Source organism: Rhineura floridana, chromosome 1 (assembly GCF_030035675.1).
Source record: "Rhineura floridana isolate rRhiFlo1 chromosome 1, rRhiFlo1.hap2, whole genome shotgun sequence".
Taxonomy (NCBI): domain Eukaryota; kingdom Metazoa; phylum Chordata; class Lepidosauria; order Squamata; family Rhineuridae; genus Rhineura; species Rhineura floridana.
In genome coordinates, this window is record NC_084480.1 from 12,309,640 (window position 1) to 12,335,738 (window position 26,099).

Consider the following 26,099-nt stretch of genomic DNA (forward strand, 5'->3'; position numbering starts at 1 on the left):
TTCAACTGAACGTGCTGGTTTTAACCTTGAAAGCCCTTCATGACTAGAGATCTTAGTATCTTAGGGACCACTTTCTTCCATATCAATCTGCTCAAATGTTAAGATCTTCCACTGAGCACCTTCCTGAAGTGCCACTGGAGATCAAGCGGCAACAAAGGAGAGTTTGTTTTCATCAGTGGTGTCCTGGTTGTGAAACACCCTCCCCAAAGCAGCTTGCCTGATACCTACTTCATTTTTTTAAAAAAAGAATCAGGGTAAGATGCTTTTGTTCTGTCACATTTGAATGGGTTATATTTTAAGTACTGAAGGAAGAGTATTCTAAACACTGCAAATACAGTTTTTCACTCTGCCGCTGCTAACTATTCTACCGATATTAACAGTTTCATTGCTATTGCTGTTGTTTTATTTTAAAACTTACTTTATGATTCATCCAGTAGCGGTGCATGTGGTGGGACAGAGCTGTGAAGCCAGCTTCCCAGACTGGTGTTGCTGCTGCTTAACTGGATAGGGCTGAGGCTGCAGAGAAGACAGGGCCACGTGGGTGTACCAGGAGAAGCACCAGATTGGTGGCCCGCTGCACTGTGTGGCCCTGACTTTGCCCCAGCCAGGTAAGCAGCTGCAGCAGCCACAGCAACACAGATGGCTCCACACCATGACTGGGATCACCCTGTCTCTGAACACGGGGAGCCCATTCATGGCTATCATGGCTTACAATCTTTGGCAGCCAGTGTAGTATAGTGGTAAGAGTACTGAACTAGGACCAGGGAGATCCAGTTTCAAATCTCCATTTGGCCGTGAAGCTCACTGGGTATTCTTGTGCCAGTCACCAGCTCTCCAGCCTAACCTACTCCACAGGGTTGTTGGGAGGATAAAAGTGGGCTGGTGGTGGCGAGCCACATACACCATCTTGAACTCCTTGGAGGAAAAGTGGGATTGTTGTGTGCCTTCAGGTCGATTATGACTTATGGCAACCCTATGAATCAGCGACCTCCAATAGCATCTGTCATGAACCACCCTGTTCAGATCTTGTAAGTTCAGGTTTGTGGCTTCCAATCCATCTCTTCTTTGGTCTTTCTCTTTTTCTGGGATAAAGGTGTAATTAATAAATAAAAACCAGAAAGCAACATTTTACCTGAGTCACAAAAAAGTGGCTTTTCAGAGGGACACTGGAGTACCAGCAGTGTCTGCCATCAGATCACAAAAGGGAGCAGGATCACCACACAGAAAACTCTGCCCTTTGTCCTTTCCTATCCAGGATAATTGGAACTTCCTCCCCAGAACACCTGCACGATCCTTCTTAGTAGCTTCAAATTCCTCCCCCAAACCCATCTTTTCCATGAACCCTTTGGTGCAATCCCTAGCTCCTACCGCCCACTATAACATAGCTTATCATTAGAATAACAGAACAGGAGAGTTGGAAGGTGTCTATAAGCCATCGAGTCCAACCCCCTGCTTGATGCAGGAATCCAACTTAAAGCACACCTGACAGGTGCCTGTCCAGCTGCCTCTTGAATGCCTCCAGTGTTGGAGAGCCCACCACCTCCCTAGGTCATTGGTTCCATTGTCATACCACTCTAACAGTTAGGAGGTTTTTCCTGATGTTCAGCTGAAATCCGGCTTCCTGTAATTTGAGCCCAATATTCCATATCCTGTACTCTGGGATGATCAAGAAGAGATCCTGGCCCTCCTCTATGTGACAGCCTTTCAAGTACTTGAAGAGTGCTATCATTTTTCTCCTCAGTCTTCTCTTCTCAAGGCTGCAACACTAAGGTTGCTCCCAGGCCAGACTTGCCCATAGCGCTCCCTCGCCTAGCAGATTGCTCCCGGCTCACCTCGTAGATCTCCAGCACAATGACTTTGACAAAGTCCTGGTCCACATCACCCCGTTTCGTCTGAGCCATCTGGGCAAACGTCGTCAGCAGGCAGATCTCCTCAGAGCCGTTCATGGACTGGAGATACTTCTCAAAACTCGCCAGGTGGGCTGGGTCTGCCAGCGGCATCAGAGGGGGCAGATTTTAGTTCCGGGTCCAAATGTCTAAAGTCCTCTTTTAAAGATGTGTCTTTTGTTGTACTCTGTATCCCAGCAGCAGTAGCCAACATAGTACCCTCCAGACGTTGCCGGGCTACAACTTCCATCATCCCTGACCGACAGGCAACGCTGGCTGCGGCAGGTGCATGTTGGAGCCCAGCAACATCTGGCAGGTGCCACCTTGGATAGACCAGTGGCAGAGAACCTGGGCCTTCCAAACACTGCTGAACTTACAACTCCCAGCATCCCTGACTGTTGGTCATGCTGGTGGACGCAGCTGGAGAGTTTGAGCCCAACACCATCTGGATGGCGCCGCACTGGCTAGCCCTGCTGTAATCTAAACCAACAGAAGAGCGGGGGGGTGTCTCCCTGTACCAGGAGGCATGACCAAGTCTACACACAGTAGCTAGTGTCACCCGGCCACAGGGCTGAGGTGGGGAGATGTCTTCCTAACTGCAAAAAATTAGGGGTGGAAGCACACAGATAGTTTTAACTTAATTAATTAATAAACTCCTTACCATCAGCCTTGTTGGAGGGGAGATATTTGCACATTCCTTATTCCCAATGCATCTGCCCATGCCGGTCGGGTGAGGTTGAATCAATCACCCATGTCCTGTTATACTGTTCATATTATAAGGACATTTGTTCCTTTCATATTGCTCCGATTTTAAAAAAAAATCTTACCAGGTAGATCTGATTCTATACTTCCTTCTCTCAGATTTGAGAAATGAAATAACTTTTAAAGTGGCAAAATTATGTGCTTTAGCATATACTATGAGGAAACAGATGGTTAATACATCTTAACTTTAGTATACCAGATTTTATTTTCTTAAGTTGTTTATATATATAGTCTGCATCTGTGTTGGAATTGCTTTTTAAAACATTCTTAAACCTTCGTTTTAATCTTAGAAGATGCTTTGAAAGCTTTTTTTAAGTAACGTTTTTGAAGATGTTTTGTTTTAATGTGTTTTAAATTTTGTTTTTATTTTGAATGTTTTTAGTGCTTTTGTTTGCCGCCCTAGGCTCCTGCTGGGAGGAAGGGCGGGATATAAATCAAATAATAATAGTAATAATAATAATAACAACATATAAGTTATATAATTTAACTTGTTTATATGTACTTCTTCTGTCTTTCTGCGTTTAAACAATAAACAATAAAGATGAGATGAGATAATTAAAATAAAAAACAGCCACCTAAGCCCATCCAGCAGATCTATCCACCAGCCAGTGCCTCACAGGTCATCCCTAAGCAATCCAGTATAACATCAGGAGGATGTATGTACTGTAAACAGCCTGCCATTGAAGTCCTTCTGAAATGTGCTAGGGGTGGTGGACCTGATGCCTTGCTCAGGCGCAGGGGCCAAATGCAGCCCTCCTGACCTCTCCATCTGGCCCTCAGTGCTCTCCTCCAAGTCTATGCTTCCTCAGCCACACCCCTTGCCAGCCCTACTTTGCACAGTCCTTGAGTGTTTTTGCCTGGCTGGAATGTGACCTTGAACTCCTGATCATGCCTCTTGGATGGGGGGATAGGGAGGGGTGTGTGAATGTGTGTGAAGCTAACCTACTGTACAAAGTACATTTACATCCGTTGCCTCTCTCGCTTTTGCCTCTGGCCATGCCCATCATGGTGTACAGCCCCCAGAAGGTTGTGCGGAAGGGAATGTGGCCCTCGGGCTGAAAAATATTACCCACCCCTGCACCCGAGGAAGGAGCTGCTGGTTTTTTCTCCACTGCACTTTAGCGCCACCATGGTAAGATGGCCAGAGGATGGTACTGCAGCGATGGATTCGACAGGGATGACCACTTGTGTGCTTGATCCCTAACTTGGCTCCAGAACACCAGCCCTGACACTTAATACAATAGGCACATGAGCACCCAAATGTAACTGGCTGAAAATTCCACACACAAACACCCCAACCAAGAGAAAGAGGAGGTTACCTTTGAGTTTGCATTTGCAGTCTGCGAGCTGCACCGTGGCACCTAACTTCTCCAAGTTCTCGCTTTCTGCGCAGTGCATGATGGAGAAGAGCTTCCAGAGCATATTACTGGACAGGGTCCCATATGGCATCTCAGACATAAACAGCCACACCCTGAGCCTGTTGGGATTTGGAGACCAAAAATAAATGCTTGAGGGAGACGCAGCAGACAGCTACCCTTGTTGCAAAAGTGGAGGATACACAAGTGGTTCTCCCATTCGCTTCTGTGGTTCTGTGGCTTTTGCACATCTCTCCCACAGAGGAGAGGTGTGTATCCGAATAGGAGTACAAGCTCACGCATCACCCCTCAGGGAAGATTTTTGAAATCCGCCTTTACACTTGGCTCTAGAAGCATGGAAAAAAGAACACACATCGTTTTTCCATGCTTCCATTTCATTCTCAGCTTTTAATACTTTTTGCATCAACGCAGACCAAAGTGAAAAAAACACTGGGCTCCGAGGGCTAACATTCTAAGCCACTGTTCTTCCACCTTAGATCCCCAGATGTTGTCAGACTACAACTCCCATAAACTCCAGCCAGCTTAGCCAATGGCCAAGGATGATGGGAACTGCAGTTCAACATCATCTGGGGACCCAAGGTTGAAGAACAGTGTTCTAAGTCAATCAGCACAGGGTAAAGATGGAAGATCACCTCCCACTTTAGTTTCTGAACCTTCTCTAGGCACTGCCTAGAGACATTTCAAAAGCTTTGATTTAAGACCCATGAGAAACAGAAACATTTTCTAAAATAACAATAATATTATACAAGCTAGGATTTGTATTTGTTCCCAGGCTATGGTCTGAAGGCACATAAGGCCAGCTCCCTGCTGAAGCTAAGCAGGGTCAGGTCTGGTCAGTGTCTGGATGGGAGACCGCCAGAGAACCATATGGAAGCCGCCTTGAGTTTCATGAAAAAGGCAGGGTATAAATGTAATAAATAAATAAATATTTGTTGTACGATTGCAAACTCTGCATACTGAAAAGATCCAATAAAAGCAAGCTTGAGAATTTAAGTTCTAGACTTCTATCAGCTCCCACACGACTTCACAGCTCTCTCTTTATTGCCAGCTAGATTCAGCACAGATTTCCCCAGCTGCCATTACCGCCCTCACCACGGTCCATTGCTTCCTACCTTTTTGCTTTCAGAACATGGAGCACAGCCCTCAGAAACAGCTCATCAAACTCCACTTGCAGTTTCTCGACAGAGTAAGAGTGTGTTGCATAGCCACAGTCTTTAGCATGGCCGGCATACTGCGCCCAGTGATCACTCACATAGCAAAGGGTCATCCTAAAGGGTCAAGTACAAGACAAAAAGAGGAATAAACAGAACAACGAAGCAGAATCCAAATGTCTCCAAATCATTTAACAGAGGCACACTAGCTCCATCATCATTGTCAACTGCCTATCCCTTGCAAATCAGCAAGGGAACTATTTTATTTTATTGCAAACTTTGGGGATTCTTTAGAAGACAGGATTAGGATGTCTTTTTAGCCTTTTAGTGCTAGAAGACATGCATTGCCTGCAACAGATCCCAGGTTCAACCCCTGGCATCTCCAGGCAGAGTTGGAAAAAGACCCTGTTTGAAATTCTGGAGGTCCTCTACATAGAGACAACACCAAGAACAATCGGTCTGATTTAAGTCAAGCTTCTGAAATTTCCTTTGTTTCTCTTTCAAATCCTCCACCCCCAAAGGAATTTGCAGCGGAATCCTCATTCTTATGCAGCAGGGCACTTACTGCCCTGAGAGTTTAGCCCATATCAACTACTGTTTGAAAGTGTGATTTTAGTAAGATTGCATACATCATGAGTTGTAGTCAGAGAGATGGCATAATGGAGGGCTGATCCCACAAGCTGATGGGCCCTTAGTTTGTTTTATTTTGCTGGGGTCACTGTTAGTGTAGAGTTTTAGTTTAATATTGAAACTTAAATCCAGGTAGCTGCTGCTTTAATTTGATTCATGCTTTCATGGAGCATTTTACATTTCTGAAAACTGCTTTGAAGTTTTTATTTTTAAAAAGTACGCAAGGGCTGTAAACAAAAAGACATACGTACACAGGCAGTGGAAGTTGCTCCATTAGGGCAAATGGGGCATTGCCCCACCAGTCTCAGCCAGCCCCCACCAGCCTGCCATTTTGCTTACAACCAAACCAGAGGGCAACACTGTCTACCCACTTCTTCCTTAGTGTTAGTGATAATCTTGTAGAACTCAGCAGGGAGGAGGAGGTTGGAAATAAAACTAGAATGAGTTGGCTCCGCTTGTTATTAGCTCAGGCGCCACCTACTGTTGGACTGCCTGTATTTCATCCAATGGGCACCAACCACCACTGCACAGAGGGAGATTACAGGAAAACTGCCAGGACTCCTGTTGGACAGACTTAAGAATCACAGAAATGTTACCGTTGGGAGGAACTTTAGAGGTCCTCCATTTCAACTTCCTGTCCAATGAAGGATGCAGCTTCAGCACCTCCACCAGCCCTGGCTTTCCACTAAAAGAGAGCCGACCACTTCCCAAAACAATTTTCACTTCAATCAACTCTGACCATTAAGAAGTTTCCCCTAATCTTTAGCAGAAATCTGATTCCCTGCAATTTCCTTCCATTGGGTCTCATCTTGGAGCAACAGAAGGCAAGTCTGGGTGCCACAGGAGAACCTTTCAGGACTGCTGCTGAATGCTTTGCTGCAGTGGCAAAATGGCAGCACTGAATGGGGGCAGGTGGCTGGGCTGGGTAGAGGATGTACAAATCTGTGCCTCTTTCTGCTGTGCCACCTGATACAGATGCTTCTGGCAGGTATAGAGCTCTGTCTAATGTCAGTGTTTATCAGCTTTTAACTTGCAAGCCCTTTTCTAGATTCATTCTACCATTTGCCATCCTACCCCTCCAGCACCACAGCACATGATCTAGGCTGCACGGAGATGTGCATCTTCCACCTGGTGCTATGTGCAAAGGTCTGTGGATGGGGGCTCTAATCCCACAGCGGCATGGGAACAAAATATCTCCAGAACTTTCAACAGAACAAAGCAGCACCTGTTCCAAAATTGGGCTGGGATGCCGAGGCAAGCTAGGGGAGCAGTTGCCTCCACACATCCAGTGTTGCCCACCAAGGGTCCTCTGCCACACGAGGCAACAAAGCGACTCTCCTTACCGGATGAGGCGGCCGATCCGTTTCACAAACTGCCTGTAACGGGCTCTGTTGAATGTTTCCAGTCCCACAGCAAGAAGTTCCACTAAAGAGTTCGCGAACGCAAATATTTTCATCATCTCTTGGGGGGTGGTTTTTTCTGGAACATAAATGCCTGGGCAACAGAAAACATATCAGAATGCCAAAGGAAAAAAGTGAGCATGCTACTAATAAATGCAGTAGAAATCAGAACACGGTTTAAAAAAAGGGAAGTGTGGCGTGTATTCTAGCGGTTTTTGGTCTTGACCACCTTTTTAGTTACTGGTGCCAATTCTAGTAAACTAGGCTAGAATGTTTGTTCCTGCATCCTACAAGGTAGGAATGTAGGACGCTGCTTTATACCAAGTCAGACCCTGTGTGGCCCTAAATCTGTTCTGGGGATTCCCCAACCCTCCAGAGCAGAGTTTGGGAGGGCACAGGACACGGGGGGAGGAGGAGAAGAGGGGGAGACATTCTGTTGCCAAGCGTAAATCCATGTGCTAACAGAATGAGTGCACCAGACACATTGGGGAACCTGCAGCCTTCCATTATGAACTCCAATGCCTCATTTCCCCATCAATCTGATTTTTTCTAATCCCAATTTTATTTGTTTTTTTAATCGAGATTTGATCATTTTTTGTTGTTGTTAACTCTTGGGTACTTTGGCCACTGTTACAACAGATATTTATCAATTTTTTTAAAAAAATCATTTTTTAAAACAGGCATTTTGATTGTATTAATACAACTACCCAAAAGGACAAATTCAAAAGGAGACAGGCTATTTTCCTGAATCCATTTCATTAATGGTGAAAATTATATATCTTTCATATGTCTTTATCACTACACACACACTATGTGTTCATATATCTCTGCCTCCAGGCCTCTGCCTGTCAACTTAAAAGTGTGGACTGATATGGTTTTTAAAAAACATTTATACTGAATACTTCGGTTGACATTCTACATCATTTTCATACTGCCGGACACATATTCCCTTGGAACTTTGCTCACCTTGAGAATCAAATCCAAGGATATGCTGGAAGAGTTCATGAAAGGGGAACTGGGACAGCAGTGCAATTAAGTCATCTTCCAGAAGAAGAACCCAGCCAGTATCAGGATCTTCATCCTAGAACAAACGAAATCACATCAAGAGGCAGTGTTTGCTCCTGTTGAGGAAGAGCAGGGCACCAGTATGGCAAGGGTAACCAGCATGGTGCCCTCCATATGTTGCCGGACTCCAACTCCCATCAGCCCCAGACAACACAGCCAATGGTCAGGGCTGATGAGAACTGTAATGCAGCAACATCTGGAGGGCACCACATTGGCTAACCCTGCAGGAAGGGAGCACGAGTGAATGCTAGCCTCTCCAGTAAGAAGCTCAGACAGGGGCAGGCATACGGCTGATTGGGATCTACTGACAGACCTCAGGGAAATCTGCAAATTGGCAAGATTTCTGACTAACTGTTTTAACAATAGCAAGTAAGTAAAAAATCCTCAGTGGCTAACCTCATGTTAACTGCTCGTTTCTCACCCTCAGTTCTCCTCATTTGCAAAATATGCCTGTTACTTAGTTGCCTCTGACTGGATCTTTATGCAGCTTTGCAGGGCAGTTTTAGTTTTAAAGTTTGTGTCAGAATCCCTAATCCAGCCTTGCCCAACTAGTGGGCGACCAGATGTTGTTGGACCACAATTCCCATCTTTCCTGACTATTGGCAATGCTGGCTGAGGCTGATGAGAGTTGTGGTCCAACAACATCTGGTGGCCCACTAGTTGGGAAAGGCTGCCCTAATCTGTAGTTAACTTGGAAGCAGATTTGTAATTGTATACTCAAGCGAGGCGATGCTAGTTCATGGCTCATGGAGTGGAGAGGACAGCTGGCTCCACCCGAGCCGCCATTTTGCATTTGCCTCCACCTCAATATTTTGTCTCTGGCTCCCGTCGGTGGACCTCAACCGGCCGATTCTGCAAGCCTGAAAACTGCCCACCTCTGTCCTAAGGCCCCTCCCTCACCTTCTAAACCAGACTAAGCTCCGCTAGGAAAACTAGGATCCTTTCACCCAGGCCACCACAAATCCAGTTGCCAGAGGGGAGGGCCTCTACTCAGGGACACGTGAGGAAATCTACCTCCCTTTGCCCCTAGTCAGCAAGGTTCCCAACTAACAGGCAAACGTGCAGTGCATCCATCTTTCAGGGAAAACTAAGCACGTCTTGCTTGATCTTTGCCTCCTTGAGAGAGGTCGGTACAGGGTCTGAACTCAAAAGTGTGCAAAAGCGACCTTTCTTAGGAGATACCTCTTCTCCTCCTTCATCAACTAAAGTCCAGTTTCCAGATTCCTTCCCTGATGAGGAGGAGGTCCTCCGTTCGCTTGGCTTCATGTGGCACATAAACTCCGCTCGATTCCTGCAAGTACAAGATGCTACAGGCCGTGAAAAGTAGGTCAAGGCACCAAGAGAAGGGGGAGGATGCTCTGCCCTTATTTGCAAACAGGACGGCGTGAGGGCGAGGGGCTAGCAAAGCCAGCTGCTGCTGCTGGTCGGGGAGCCCCTCCTGCCCCTGATCTGTCTGTAAGCCCAGGCAGGCCAAAAGGGGAGGGCCAAGATGAAGACGAGTTAAGGGTGACGTTCTGGCATGCACTGTGGCTGCCTTTGGGAGCAACAGGCACAACTGCTGGATGGAGCAGGACAAGGCTGAGGACCTAAGGATGGATCGAAGGAGTGCAAGATGCGAGAGAATCTTGTTCCGATAAGGCGAAAGAACAGACAGAAAGCCGGAGGAAGCAGAAGGGAGTGAAGCTACACAAAGGGGAAGAGGCCTGGGCAACACATGCCGCGTACAGCTTGGGATTAACTTGGATGTTGTGTACACAGCCAACAAGAGAAACCTTGTGATGAGAAGGACCCTCCCTTCCTCAGAAGCAGGGATCCCCCAGACACACTCTGAAATAAGAGCTTGCTCTGGGGCTCTGAGGGTCCTCGTTATAAGGGAAAACTTTACGTATGGATTGACCAAACCATCCGGTCTACTTCCAGGTCGTTTTGTTGGTAGCTAGAAAAGTTACCTGCACAGGGGAAAGAATTTTTTTTGTTTGGTTTTGTATTGCCTCTTCTCTACACGGCTAAGCAGAGCAACAGCCCTAGCACCTTGGAGAGGAAGCGTGCTTCTGTTTTTGTATACTTACTTGGCAGGAGACATAAGCAAAGCAAGGGACTGCATAAAATGAAAGACGCTGGATGGGTTACCCCGAACCTGGATCTGAAAGTAAACAAGAAATTGGAGGGGGGGGGAATAGACACTAGTCAGAGCTGGGGTGTAATAATTCTGGGAATTCAAGATCCAAATATATATTATGTCCAATTTATGGAGATACATGGGGACTATTGGAAAGAAACTGAGAAGCTCAAACGAAGATCAAGAAAGAACGCTAGTCAAAATGGAGCTCTGAGAACAGATTCAAATACACAGAAATATATTTTAGTACACCCCATCCTGGACTGCACCATTTCAGATTGCAGGGAGAGAGTGGCATTTTCAATGCTCTCCCAGAGAGAACACGGCTGCACGTGAAAACAAGCATGAAAGGAAGAACTTTTGCTTGAAAATAAAATCTTTCCAGACCCTGCCCCCCCCCCCGCTGCAGCGCAAAACACTACAGCCCAGACAATGCAAAATTCGGGTCTCCCAATGCATCACAGTAGGAAGGGTAGATTAAACATTCACACCTGAATGAATGGAACAGCCCATTTGCTGACACCGGCTGGGCAGCGAAGGATGTGGTTTAAGAGGAAAAGATGGTCCCCTGGAGAGCCAACCTTTTGCAAGACGGCCACCTGAAGGAACAGGAGACAGTTTTCAAGGTAACTCAGGGGAGAGCCTCAAGGCACCATTCAAACGGATTTTTTTTTTTAGAGAGCTTAAGGAAGGGCATTTTCACTCTCCAAATCAGCCACATGCTTTACAGCTCTCCATTCCCAATTCTCTCTCTTCATATTGGTATGATTATTAACTTCTAGAGAGCCCACAATAACCGGGCACTACACACAAAAGTAGCGGCATTCAGTGCAATGGAACTTTTCTGGCCGCTCAAGAATGCAGGTGAAGGGAAATTATGCTAACCCTGATTTCCAGACCAGCAACACCTGAGCCAGCTCTGGGCACTTCCTTGGGAGGGCTCTGGCTGGCGTTTGGGATAAAAGGAGGAGCCGCTATGAACCTTTTCCTGACAGCAACAAGCAGAGACCGTAACTTCTGCGCTGGGGTGACAGCCTGTTTTCTTGTTTTCTTGTGCTGGGATGTTCATTATGTTTTTAATATGTTTGAACTGACTGATGGTTGGTGCAAGATGACCTTAAATATTATAATGTTCATGTAAACAAACGGAGTTATTTGTTAGATTATGTTTTGAAATAATTTAGTATTTGATTGTTACTGATGTAGTGATTTGTATTTTTAGGCTACTGTGAGCTGCTTTGAGCATATTTATATGGAAAAGCAGCATACACATTTATTATTGCTAGGGTTATTGTTTAACAACAACAATAATAATAATAATCAAAGACACAGGCACTGCCGGCAGCATTACAATGCAAGACCACATTCACACCGTACATTTGTTCCAGTATTATTACATTTGAAACAGTCATCCTTCCTCCAAAGAATCATGGGAAGGGTAGTTTGGGGGAAGCCATGACTGTCTCAAGTAAAATAAAGGCCTGGCGTGGGTGTGGCCTAAGAGACATATAAGGAATGGGGGAGTGGAGGGAAAAGGTAGACGAGGGTGATCAAGAGGTGAGTTTTTAACAAGCATTTAAACACAGAAGAGATTTCTCTCTGGAATTTCTGCCTCTGCTGGTGGCAGGATGCCTCTGAACACCAGCAGCTGGGAAACAGAAGAGGCTGCTGCTGCTGCTGCTGCGCTCAGGTATTGCTTGTGGGCTTCCCATTGAGGCATCTGGTTGGCCACTGTGAGAACTGGATGCTGGACTAGATGCCCCCCCCCAATCCAGCTCTTTTATAAAAGCAAGGGGAAGAAAGAGACACCCGGCAGCAGGTAGGCCTCAAGATAACATAGGCAGTCAGGCCAATATAGCCTTTGCTGCTGGTTCTTGCAACTTCCACGGGGCCCCTTGTTTCTCTGAGCCAGGAAAGACTGGAACCAGACTGTCTTACCCTTCTCTTCAGCAACCCTGAGGCACCTTGCATCTCTTCTCATCCCCACAGCTCCAACAGAGCAGGGAACCTACTGAACGGCCCATGTAAGCTAACAGTCCATACCACCCTGGGCACGACGATAGCCGTGTATGGGAAGTCATTGTGTTCCATGTACTGTCAAACATGGAGCCACGATCGCAATAACCCTTCGTGCAGAATCTTGCTTGCCCAGATCACAGCTTTTAAACAAGTTCATAAACATTATGTTCGTAACTCCTCTTCCAATTAAAGAACAGGCAAGCAAATACCAAACTGAAGCAGGGTGCTCATAAGAACATAAGAAGAGCCTGCTGGATCAGGCCAGTGGCCCATCTAGTCCAGCATCCTGTTCTCACAGTGGCCAACCAGGTGCCTGGGGGAAGCCCGCAAGCAGGACCCGAGTGCAAGAACACTCTCCCCTCCTGAGGCTTCCGGCAACTGGTTTTCAGAAGCATGCTGCCTCTGACTAGGGTGGCACAGCACAGCCATCACGGCTAGTAGCCATTGATAGCCCTGTCCTCCATGAATTTGTCTAATCTTCTTTTAAAGCCATCCAAGCTGGTGGCCATTACTGCATCTTGTGGGAGCAAATGCCATAGTTTAACTATACGCTGAGTAAAGAAGTACTTCCTTTTGTCTGTCCTGAATCTTCCAACATTCAGCTTCTTTGAATGTCCACGAGTTCTAGTATTATGAGAGAGGGAGAAGAACTTTTCTCTATCCACTTTCTCAGTGCCATGCATAATTTTATACACTTCTATCATGTCTCCTCTGACCCGCCTTTTCTCTAAACTAAAAAGCCCCAAATGCTGCAACCTTTCCTCGTAAGGGAGTCGCTCCATCCCCTTGATCATTCTGGTTGCCCTCTTCTGAACCTTTTCCAACTCTAGAATATCCTTTTTGAGATGAGGTGACCAGAACTGTACACAGTATTCCAAATGTGGCCGCACCATAGATTTATACAACGGCATTATGATATCGGCTGTTTTATTTTCAATACCTTTCCTAATTATCGCTAGCATGGAATTTGCCTTTTTCACAGCTGCCGCAGACTGGGTCAATATTTTCATCGTGCTGTCCACTACAATCCCGAGGTCTCTCTCCTGGTCGGTCACCGCCAGTTCAGACCCCATGAGCGTATATGTGAAATTAAGATTTTTTGCTCCAATATGCATAATTTTACACTTGTTTATATTGAATTGCATTTGCCATTTTTCCGCCCATTCACTCAGTTTGGAGAGGTCTTTTTGGAGCTCTTCGCAATCCCTTTTTGTTTTAACAACCCTGAACAATTTAGTGTCATCAGCAAACTTGGCCACTTCACTGCTCACTCCTAATTCTAGGTCATTAATGAACAAGTTGAAAAGTACAGGTCCCAATACCGATCCTTGAGGGACTCCACTTTCTACAGCCCTCCATTGGGAGAACTGTCCATTTATTCCTACTCTCTGCTTTCTGCTTCTTAACCAATTCCTTATCCACAAGAGGACCTCTCCTCTTATTCCATGACTGCTAAGCTTCCTCAGAAGCCTTTGGTGAGGTACCTTGTCAAACGCTTTTTGAAAGTCTAAGTACACTATGTCCACTGGATCACCTCTATCTATATGCTTGTTGACACTCTCAAAGAATTCTAATAGGTTACTGAGACAGGACTTTCCCTTGCAGAAGCCATGCTGGCTCTGCTTCAGCAAGGCTTGTTCTTCTATGTGCTTGGTTAATCTAGCTTTAATCATACTTTCTACCAGTTTTCCAGGGACAGAAGTTAAGCTAACTGGCCTGTAATTTCCGGGATCCCCTCTGGATCCCTTTTTGAAGATTGGTGTTACATTTGCCACTTTCCAGTCCTCAGGCACGGAGGAGGACCCGAGGGACAAGTTACATATTTTAGTTAGCAGATCAGCAATTTCACCTTTGAGTTCTTTGAGAACTCTCGGGTGGATGCCATCCGGGCCCGGTGATTTGTCAGTTTTTATATTGTCCATTAAGCTTAGAACTTCCTCTCTCGTTACCACTATTTGTCTTAGTTCCTCAGAATTTCTTCCTGCAAATGTTAGTTCAGGTTCAGGGATCTGCCCTATATCTTCCACTGTGAAGACAGATGCAAAGAATTCATTTAGCTTCTCTGCAATCTCCTTATCGTTCTTTAGTACACCTTTGACTCCCTTATCATCCAAGGGTCCAATTGTCTCCCTAGATGGTCTCCTGCTTTGAATGTATTTATAGAATTTTTTGTTGTTGGTTTTTATGTTCTTAGCAATGTGCTCCTCAAATTCTTTTTTAGCATCCCTTATTGTCTTCTTGCATTTCTTTTGCCAGAGTTTGTGTTCCTTTTTATTTTCTTCATTCGGACAAGACTTCCATTTTCTGAAGGAAGACTTTTTGCCTCTAAGAGCTTCCTTGACTTTGCTTGTTAACCATGCTGGCATCTTCTTGGCCCTGGCGGTACCTTTTCTGATCTGTGGTATGCACTCCAGTTGAGCTTCTAATATAGTGTTTTTAAACAACTTCCAAGCATTTTCGAGTGATGTGACCCTCTGGACTTTGTTTTTCAGCTTTCTTTTTACCAATCCCCTCATACCATCCCCTCCACCCATATGGATATATCCATAAAGCAGGCAAACTTTGACCCCTTCTGATGTGAATAGGAAACCAAGGTTAAAATGCATTAATTGGTAACCTAACTGGATCAAGTGAGATCTGGAGTATGCCACATTAAGTGGTTACACAAGTCACTTGGATTGGCGCCTCTGAGATAAGCTGATGTTCTCCTCTAACAGAAATGGGATCTAAACTTTGTATAAAAACACTAAATCTGCCTTCCCCAACCTTGTGCCCTCAGAAGTTTCAAAGTCCTATCAGCCGATTATCGGGTCACGAGAAGCCCCTTTCAAAGTGCTGTGCAAGATGATGCTTTGAAAGGGGGTTTCTAAGGCCACCTGATGTCCCTGTCACATTGACAGGTGGGTGGCTCTGCCCATCTGCCAAACTTGGCCAGCAAGGATTGGGGAAGACAGCGGCCAGATCCAGTTCCCCACCCAGCATTAGATGTTTTGGACTACAACTCCCATCAGCGCCAGCCAGCTGAGGCAGATGGAAGCTGTAGTCCAAAACATCTGGAAAGCTCCAGGCTGGAGAAGGCTATTGTAAGTGAATGCCAGCAAGTCTTGCAAGACCCCACAAGAAAGCAGCAGGAAGTGCTGGAAAGCTCACTCAGCCCACCTCCTTCCTCTCTGTGCAACATGAGGGATAGCAGAGATAAAAGGAACACTCTACCACTGCATTTCTGCCTGGATGACAGAAAGTTCTGGCTCCCTCTGCAGAACCGTCCACAGTGGGTTTCTTACCAGCCTCTGAAGCCACGAGAGGACATCTCTCTCAAACTGAGGATCTTCAACAACTCGGCGGGTAAAACTGAAGAGAACGCTGATGCATTCCTTCAAGGGGCCCACATCTGAGGAAATGTCTTTTGCTTGTTTCAGTACTGGGAATGAGGGGAAAAGGAAAGAGAATTAAGCAACCTTGCAGCCAGCATGGAATTAATTTAGAGTGCCAGGCCTGGGAAGCCTATATTGGTCAGCCATGAGGACATCGAGGTCCAGTTGCCATCTCTTGGCCTAGCCTACCTCACAGGGTTGTTGTGTGACGCCATGCTCAAGATCCCACCCGCCCTGTTGGGTTAGCCATGAAAGCCAGCCAAAGTTTGGTGACCTCCAGTAAAAGCTCAAGAAATAAAAGCAGATGTTCTGCAGTGCTATCTCAGGTTTGGATCACGGAGACCTGCTCAGCTGTGAGCCAGTTCAACCACTCTTGGCCTAACCAAGCCCACAGGGTAGTTATCAGGAAGGAGGCGTGGAATAGGATAACCATCACCTTGGCTTCCTTGAAGGATATGGGGGCAGATACAAATGAAATCAATAACAGAAAGAATGCTTTGCTTCTCCCTCATTGACTAGAAGAAACAATAGGAGAATTCAGACAGTCGCAGGGCCATGCAGGCTAGCTCCACCCCCGCTGCTGATGCGCCCAGTAGCCACGCTCACTGCTGCCTATGTGTTCAGTGCATATGAGAAGAAGCCAAACAGGTTCCCCCATTTTATCAGAGGAGCTCTGCCTGCATCCCCAATACGTGGGCTACAGCCCCTTCTCACGCATACACAGCAAAAGGGCAGCACTAGCTCACATCATTTCACAGCCCCCTTCAGACATTCTCTGTATGAGGGGGTTGTCTGACCCTCCCTAGTATTAAGTACAGAAAGTGAGCAAAATGCTTAATTTGCATAATGTGTGCAGGTTGCAGAATTTGCAGCTCCTTTGAGCAGAATTGTGCTGTTTTTAGCACTCGATATCCTGTGCCCTATCCACAGGTCTAATAGGAATCTAATTTGGAGATACACACCTGGCTCCTGTTGCTGAATGCCCACAGACCTCAGCAAGGAAGAGCGATGTAGCAATCCACAGATGTAAGACTCCACCTGCAGGCGGGACAACACAGAGGTGTACAAGTGCAAGGCCAGCGTCTGGTGCACATGCTCAGCTTGGGCTTCAAAGAGCCTCTTCAGGTCTCCCAAGGCACCTTCATTCAGCTCAACGGTTTGGTAACAATGGCGGCCGGACACTTTGCACTGATCAACACAGACACCCTGCAAGGGAGACAATGAAGCAGCACATTCGAAATGCAAGAATCACCAGTTTAAAAGGAGGTGCCACGGAAATGTGAATGGATGCAATTATGCAATGTAAAATCTTTTAAGCACAGGACTGCATAGCCAGCCATTTGCAGCACCCTTCAAGTGTATTTAAGCATAAAGGATAATGATCCAGCAGCACAAAATATCCTTCTAAATACAGCATATTTTATTTGTGAGCTTGTCACACTAGGGCTGCATTTATTTTGGACAGCGGCATATAATTGTTTTTAAAAAAATGTTTCTTGACCTCATGAATGTGGGGGCAAAAGTCTGGAAAGCATACAAATCATGTCTTAGATAATGTCTTCTGACGTTTCGGAGGCCACTGGATGCAACAACCACTGAGCTGCCTTTGAAGTCACCAATCAATGATAGGAGTGTAGAAAGCTGCCTTATACAGAATCAGACTGGAGGTCCACCTAGCTCAGTCCTGTCTACACTGACTGGCAGCAGCTCTGGCTTTTGCTAGCCCTCCCTGGAGATGCCGGGGACTGAACCTAACTCGTGGTGTGCCACCCAGATGCTCTACTACTGAACTATGGCTCTAACTAATTAACCACATACTCATCTACAGAAATAGGACCTGTTCAGCTCAATGAAGTCTACTCACAAGGAAATGGATACAAGGGTTCCAGCCGCAGATGCTGGGGCAGAAAACCCCCATGTCCACGCTCCGTTTGTGACATAAGAAGAGCCTGCTGGATCAAGACCATCTGAAGAGCTGCTACTGAAAATGAACAGTGGTACCCAATGCTGGTCCTACTCAGAGCAGACCCACTGAAATTGATGAACCTAAGTTAGTCCCATCCATTCATTGTAATGGGTCTACTCTGATCAGGACTAACATTGGACACAGCCTAAAATGCTGAACTAGATACATTTGGGTCAGATCCAGGCAAGCATCTCAAATACACAGTAGATTATCGCTTATTACATGCGATTCCTTACGAAAATCACCCACCTCTGTAAAAAAAAAAGCCCATCTTCAAGGGGCCACATGTTCTCGTCTGTACCACAAGATATCTTTCCCTGCACCGGGATACCAATGGGACACAGAACAGAAAGTTCCAAAAGGTCCACGGTTATATGCGGACATCCTTGAGCGGATTCAAACATTCCTTAAAAGCATGTGGCACAGGCCTTCACATTCAGGAGGCAACACTGGAAGTGTTTCCCCATGTCAAGGTGTCCCCACAAGACCAGCCCCTGGAGCAAATGAGGCTTGCCAGGTTTGGCCGAGCCACGCCCACCTGCCCGACAACTGACCCAATATATGGCAACAGGTGTGAGGGAGGTAAAAGTGAGGCTGCAGCGAAAGGGGCTTAGCAGGCACCGCCAATCAGCGCTTCCCAAGCACCAAATATCAGCTGATTGTCTGTACTTGGGAAGCGCTGCACATACTTCCACCTCCACGTGGTTTGATTTCAAACCTCACAAGCAAAAATAGGTCACCTGATGTCATTGTGACGTGAGGTGGTTGACAGGTGAACAGTCCCACCGACCTGTCAACTTTGGCCCATGAGTGTGTACAGAGGTAAAGATCACCTCCCCCAGCAAGATCCACCTCCCCTCCCTTGCTATAAAAGAAAGTAAGTCAGCACATCTCCCCAACATGCCAGTTTTCCGCTTGTAGGGTGTTCCTGACAGGGGGAATTCAAACAAGCAATTCCCCCACACCACTACCACCTAAATTCTGAAGGAGTGAAGTCTCAGGAGGGCTGAACCACAAGATTTTAGTGAATGGATGAACCAGCTCTGAGAAACCAACTTCCGTTACTCCACCTGGACGGATTGCTGCTCGTCCTTGAAAGTCCACAGCCGGCCTCTGACGCTTTGGCAATCCGAGGCGATGGTCTGCAGCTCAGCCTCGGCGAGAAGCAACTGCTTGCGACAGCACCAGTAGTTCAACAGCAACTCAAAGAACTCGTGCCTCTCCTGGTGCACAATGGTCCCAAACTCCTCCGCATAAGAATCGACATTCTCCAACCAGGAACAGGGCTCAAAGACCTTCAGCTGCTCTCTGGTAAAAGGCACCAGCTCTGGTTCCACTGGGATCTCAGGATACAGCCTCTCCTTTGGGAGCTGCAGCCGCTCTCCGAATAACTCCAATGGGAGTTCCGGATAAAGAGTTTTGAAACCAGAGTTCCGAAGGTGTTCGCCGATATCTTTGCTGGGGACAGAGACGGTGGCAAGAACGTCTTCTGAAGAATGGGAAAGATACTGTTTTTCGCTGTGTACATTCCCAGCTTCCGTCTCATGCCCATTTCCCATGGGAGAAGCCGTGCAAAATGCATTATTTTCCGGTATGGGGCAGGTTGAACTTTCCATAACAACTGCTTCAGTGAGGCTCTGAGGGTTCACTGGGTTTTCCCCAAGATTTTTTGCCTCCCGTACAGCTCTTGCTGCAAATTCTTCCTCCTTGATTGGGGACTCTGATACAGTAGTTTCTGGCGATCCTTCATTTTCTAGGGTTGCCGCGTTTGGTGGGGCATCGCAGGCATCATTTGCATTTTCTCTCTCAGTAGCTTCATGACAGAGCCTGGGCTCTGGAAGGTGTTCCACATGGGTGTCACTGGACTGAGAAGGTCCTTCTTGATCTCCAATTGGACCCAGAATGGACAGCTGAGACACAACTCTCTCCTCCTCTTCACATTTTTTCTTTTTTTCCTTGTGGAAAACAAAAAGAGCAACACTAAGAAATGAGATCTGGGAAACAACAGACTCATAAGAACATAGGAAGCTGCCTTATACTGAGTAAGACAATCGGTTCAGCTTAGAGATGTAAAATTTCCAGAAATTTTGAAGCCATAGAAAAAAACATTTTTCCTTTTTTCAGAAAAAAACAGAATTTTTCAGAAAAATTGAAAAAATGCAATATTACCACTTTTTACAGATTGAAGGTCACTTTGTTACTTCAGGAACAGCAAATGAAATTATGTACAAGTTGGTTTGGCATAAAAGTATCACATTTGGTATATTAAAAGTACATTTTATTCAAACAATTATTACAAATTGAATTTACTTTTTAAAATTTTTACTTTTTTTGGTAACAAATGAAAACACAAGATCCTGAACTGTAAGGAACACCTGAACTGGAGGAACTTCTTTCATTTTGCCAATTTATGAGGAGCAGGCAAAAAACAATTTAAAAAAACCAGAAGAAACCATCAACATTAATAACAAATAAAATTATTTATGTCTCCGCTAGTCCTCCAGTGTCAAGCAGACATAAAGCATCCATTCCCATAAAAAGGACTGAGAAAAAGGGGGAGAACCAAGATTCAATGAAACATTGTATTCATCATGCTAAAATAAAACATTTCATAATCAATTTTTTCTTCATTTTTTCCACTTTTTTGGGGAAAAAACAAAAATGGCTTTGGGGAAAAACGGGGGGGGGGATTTTTTCCCCAATTTTTTCCGTTTTTTCCCAGGCCTTCACATCTCTAGTTCAGCTACTTCAGTACTGACTACAGGGGCTGTCTACAGCAGCCTTTCTACTGGGTTTCAGACAGAAGGGTTTCCTAACCCTACCTGGAGATGCCAGGATTCAACCTGCACCCAAAGCAGATCTTCTACCGCTGAGCCGAAGCTCTTCATCTGCCTTGAGTGCTAATATATCCAGTGTACTGACACCAACAGCAACTCTGTTCAAATCAGCAAGGGTGAGATATCACTCGCTCACGCTCTCCAACCCCCTGCCGTCTTTAGGCCTCAAGCAACTAACCAAGGGATGCTGTGGGCAACCAGCCTAGTCAATGGTCATCTGGCTTAGTAAATTTGTAGACTTTATTTGCCAGTTGCATAAGAGAGGTTGTGCAAATGTTTTTGACCTGTGCAATTAATAAAATTGTCCCATTAGCAGTCAATAGGAAGTGTGGGATTTTAACTGACCCACTTCTTTCGGAATGCCTTGGGGAACTCAGTCACACATCTGATCCAGCCGCATTTCTACCTGCCCTCCACCTGCCATCACTTATGGAGTCAGGTGTCAGGCAGGTGAGGGTGGTTTGAGGAAAAGCTAAACCCCGGACCTGTCCTGGGGCAAATCTAGCCCGTGGGCTGGATGAGTTCCACCCCTGTTTTAGAGGATGGCCTCCCAACCCTCATTACCTGTTCCAAGGGCAGTACAAAGTAAGGTTGAACAGAACACTAGAGCGATCTTTAAAATAGCAAATGCAGCATTCGAAAAGGTAGTGGAGAAAGAGGAAAAGAAAATGGATACAGAGACGTGTTTCTTCCTCTCTCATACCAGAACCGGGGGTCAACCAAAGAAGCTAAATGTTGGAAGACTCAGGATAGACAATAAAAAAATGTAAGAGCAGCCCTGCCAGATCAGGCCAATGGCCCATCTAGTCCAGCATCCTGTTCTCACAGTGGCCAACCAGATGCCCCAATGGGGAGCCCACAAGCAGGACCTGAACACCAGAGCACTCTCCCCTCCTCAGGTTTCCAGCAACTGGCATTCAGAAGCGCACTGCCTCCGACAGTGGAGGCACAACACAACCATTGGGGCTAGTAGCTTAGAATCATAGAATAGTAGAGTTGGAAGGGGCCTATAAGGCCATCGAGTCCAACCCCCTGCTCAATGCAGGAATCCAGATCAAAGCATTCCCGGCAGATGGCTGTCCAGCTGCCTCTTGAATGCCTCCAGTGTCGGAGAGCCCACTACCTCCCTAGGTCATTGGTTCCATTGTCATATGGCTCTAACAGTTAGGAGGTTTTTCTGTTGTCCAGTTGAAATCTGGCTTCCTGCAACTTGAGCCCATTATTCTGTGTCCTGCACTCTGGGACGATCAAGGAGAGATCCCGGCCCTCCTCTATGTGACAACCTTTCATGTACTTGAAGAGTGCTATCATAAAGCTTTGAACAGCCTTATCCTCCACACAAACGGAAGTACTTCTTCACACTCCCAAACGAATTCACTCCCAAAGGATCTATCTAGAGGCACTAACCTGGATGGCTTTTTTTAAAGTTTAGGCAAATTTATGGGTGATAAGGCTACTAAGCACATGTCACGAAGCGGTATGCACCTGAATACCAGTTGCTGGGAATCACAAGAGGGGAGAGTGCTGTTGCATTCATGCCCTGCTTACGGGTTTCCCATAGGCATCGCGTTGGCCACTGCGAGAACAGGATGCTGGACTAGACAGGCCTTTGACCCAATCTAGCAGAGCTCTTCTTACAAACTGGAACAGGTTCAGAGGAGGCCAACAAGGATGATTAGGGGACTGGAAACAAAGCCCTATGAGGAGAGACTGAAAGAACTGGGCATGTTTAGCCTGGAGAAGAGAAGACCGAGGGGAGATAGGATAGCACTCTTCCAGTACATGAAAGGTTGTCACATAGAGGAGGGCTGGGATCTCTCCTTGATCGTCCCAGAGTGCAGGACACAGAATAATGGGCTCAAGTTGCAGGAAGCCAGATTTCGACTGGACATCAGGAAAAAAACTTCATAACTGTTAGAGCCATATGACAATGGAACCAATTACCTAGAGAGGTAGTGGGCTCTCCAGCACTGGAGGCATTCAAGAGGCAGCTGGACAGCCATCTGTCAGGAATGCTTTGATTTGGATTCCTGCATTGAGCAGGGGGGTGGACTCGATGGCCTTATAGGCCCCTTCCAACTCTACTATTCTATGATTCTACACTCTTCAGCTCTTGTGTATTTAATATATGCAGAACGTCTGGGAGAATAAAAGAGCTTGCCTGCAAGATAACACAAGTAGGTGCCAGGCAAAGGCTTCCTCAAGAAGGCAGCTGCACACTTCACTTGAAACTGGCCCCTCTCCGCCCAACATCCACTGCACCTCTCATGGGAACTACTGGAGGGAGGCACTGGCAGTTCACCTAACAGGCAAGCAGGACGAAATGGGAGTAGATGGGGAAGTCTGACATCCCCTGGTGCCAACGGGTGCTTTTCAAGAGACAATATCATCTTGGATGGAAAACTGTGTTCTTACACGCTTCTCGTTCATTTCAAGAGGCATTCTGAAGGAGCAGGCACTAGGTCTGTGTGAATCATTGTGCAATATGCATTCCATAACAACTGATTCAATCTTCAAACATGAGAAAGGAGCTCGATCTTAACTACTGGAAGCGGACAGCAGTTCCCTGCCGCCCCTTTGCAGCTGCTGCCCCCTACTCCCCCTCCAGAACAGGTCTGGGGGAGGGCTGCGGAACTGGCAAAAATCAGGACACACTCCCCTCAAAGTTGCAGAGCCCCTTCGGATCCAACCCATACATTTTACTTAAAAGCACCCTGTTTTCATTGCTAGTTTATTTATTTGCCCTTTAACTGCCAACTTCCTGGGTGTTTCTTGTTTTATTCTGTAGCTTTTATTGCTTGTTAGATTTTTTTTTAAAGTCTCACTGTATTTGTAATGTTTTTACTATAAGCCACCTGGACGCTGCTGTGACAGGCAAGATAAAATTACTTACAATAAACAACCTCCCACCCTCTCTGCAGATATGTTTGGCTTGCTTCATCATGGAACACTTCCCCAGCTAATGAAAACACTTTTTTGAAAGAAAGAAAAAAAGATGAGGAACCAAAATGCTGAATGCGAGCCAAGAACCTCAGAAAATGCCATGTGAGAGTCACATTATTCCAAAATATCGAGGTTAACTAATGACACAGATCAGCCTTTGCCAGGCTGGTGCCACAGATCATGCTGCTTCTGACAGCGCTAAAGGAGGACATTGCTGTCCTCTTGCTCAGCAGCAAAATAAGTCTTACCCACAAAGGCAGAAGATAAACAGCCACGGTATTTCAATACAGAATCTAAGGTGCGTCCACCAGGCTTCCACGAAGTCAGGCTTTCCTTTCCTTTTAAATAACAAGCAAGTTTCTAGCCCACATGAATGTAGACAGATGTTTAGGAAAGTTAAAGGACTTTTATTCTTCTCTTACAACAGAACTTGGCAAGCATCAGCCCTCAACCTCCACTCACCCCTTTTCTCTGTTCTTTTCCTCAAGCCACTTTCTGAAAGAACTCAGAGTTTATGAGAGAGAGGCGCATGGAAGTCAGAGAAAAGCACATGCAAAACAGAGCCTGCATGGCCCAAAATGAACGAGAAGGAAAAGAACGAGAAGAGAGAAAATGGACAGGACTACCCAAATGGAAGGAAGGAAGGAAGGAAGGAAGGAGCTTTTCCCTTGCTTCACAGATGCTTCTGATTCTTGAGGTGTTCACACATTACATTCAACAAGTGTACAATCTCTATCTGTGCACACGATCACTGAGCTGTACAAATCAACAAGCGCACATTCTTTCACTCAAACACTTATACATTTGGAGAGACAGCTCATAGGTGGGTTTGGTTTAACATGTGAACAAGCCTTCTCTCTTACCCATCCTATGAAGCATTTCAGAAACCACAGTGTGGTAAAAGACAGGTAATAACATAAAAGGAGCCCTACAGCTGGATCAGGCCCATCTAGTCCAACAGTTCTCACAGTGGCCAACCAGTTGCCCATGGGAAGCCCACAAGCAGGACCTGAGCACAAGAGCCCACTCCCTACCTGTAGTTTCCAGCAACTGGTATTTGGAACCATACCACCTCCAACTACGGAGACAAAGCATAGCCATCATGGCTAGTAGCCCGTGACACTGTTATCCTCCATGAATTTGTCTAATTCTCTTTTAAAGCCACCCAAGTTGGTGGCCATCACTGCCTGTTGTGGAAGCGAATTCCATAATTTAACTATGCGCTGTGTGAAGAAGTACTTTCTTTTGTCTGTCCTGACAGGTAGGATTAAGAGGGTGGGAAACGCCAGCTGGGATAGTCGACAAGCCACTGAAGACGGCCTGTTACCTGTTGTTCAAAGTAGCGCACCAGGAGAACAAGCTCCTGACCAGGATTCTGTATGGCCCTCCCCAAAACTCCTCTAAGTACCTTCATACTTTTCTAGCATGTCTACTCTTTGTGTCAAAGTGTAGCAGACACTTTCTTTGCCTCAAAACCCATCTTTTTCCTACAAAACCTTTGGCTTCAGCCCTTAAATCTCCTTCCCCAAGTGAAACAAAAGCCACATCCACAGAACTACAGCACCAGCTCAAGACTGCCAACATTTAAATTGCTACCCTCTTATGGAGCAGGGAGCCGACTTTTTTGCTTATGACAGTCTATAAACTGTTGGGTGCACTGATGGACAGCAACATCAACATATTGCCAGAACTTCCACTTAATATTTACATTGGTAAACAGACGCTTCTTTGGTATAGGGAACAGCATCACAACCTTACATTACAGTAGCAGCAGCATCTGAATGGATGTCCATGCTTATCTTGGGCTGCCAGAGTAAAATTCCAGAAATAAGGCTCGTGCTGGAGGCGTGAACATCAAGATGTAAAAAACTGTCTTGGTAGATCAGACTAGATTCAAACAGTGGCAAGACTTCTCTGGAAATGGCCAGCCTTCAAGTCGATCCCAACTTATGGCAACCCTATGAATAGGGTTTTCATGGTAAGGGGTATTCAGAGGTGGTTCACCATTGCCTTCCTCTGAGGCTGAGAGGCAGTGACTGGACCAAGGTCACCCAGTGAGCTTCATGGCTGTGTGGGGATTCAAACCCTGGTCTTCCAGGTTGTAGTCCAACACTCTAACCACTACACCACACTGGTTCAAAAAACAAGACTTCTCTAAGTATGCTCAAAAACAGCAAAAAGTTGGTGATGATTCCCTGTTTTCCTGGTTCCCAGCACTTGGTATTCAGGGGTATACTAATCCTGCACACAGAAGCTCCATTTATCTATAATGGCTAACAGCCTGCTCTATTTTTAAAAAAGACCGTATTAGTCCTCTCATGGTGAATAGCGTTACAGATGTTGTTGGGCTTCCATCAGTCCCAGCCAGCTGGGATAATGATTGGAGGTAGTGGGAGTTGGAGTCCAGCAACATCTGGAAGACCATAGGTGTCCCACCCACATCTTATCAAGATCAAAGGTGGCTATCACACAGCCCGGAACCAGGCCAGGAAGTGGCCTATTAGTTCCTGCAGCTTTATCTCCCCATCCCAGTGTTGTGGTACTCAGCACTGATATCAGTAAATAAATGCT

At 46.1% G+C, this 26,099-nt stretch overlaps 1 protein-coding gene across 1 annotated transcript in view; it reads right to left on the minus strand.

Annotated features, from left to right (window-relative positions):
• LOC133386929 (ectopic P granules protein 5 homolog) overlaps window positions 1-26,099 on the minus strand; it is a 29,415-nt gene that overhangs the window by 2,178 nt on the left and 1,138 nt on the right. The window contains exons 2-12 of the mRNA XM_061630780.1: window positions 18,819-19,703; window positions 16,745-16,988; window positions 15,693-15,829; window positions 10,881-10,988; window positions 10,340-10,413; window positions 9,453-9,561; window positions 8,172-8,286; window positions 7,149-7,299; window positions 5,137-5,292; window positions 3,968-4,125; window positions 1,833-1,987 (exon numbers count right to left, since the gene is read on the minus strand). Coding sequence (XP_061486764.1) covers window positions 1,833-1,987; window positions 3,968-4,125; window positions 5,137-5,292; window positions 7,149-7,299; window positions 8,172-8,286; window positions 9,453-9,561; window positions 10,340-10,413; window positions 10,881-10,988; window positions 15,693-15,829; window positions 16,745-16,988; window positions 18,819-19,703 — 2,292 coding nt within the window. The remainder of the gene's footprint in view (window positions 1-1,832; window positions 1,988-3,967; window positions 4,126-5,136; window positions 5,293-7,148; window positions 7,300-8,171; window positions 8,287-9,452; window positions 9,562-10,339; window positions 10,414-10,880; window positions 10,989-15,692; window positions 15,830-16,744; window positions 16,989-18,818; window positions 19,704-26,099) is intronic.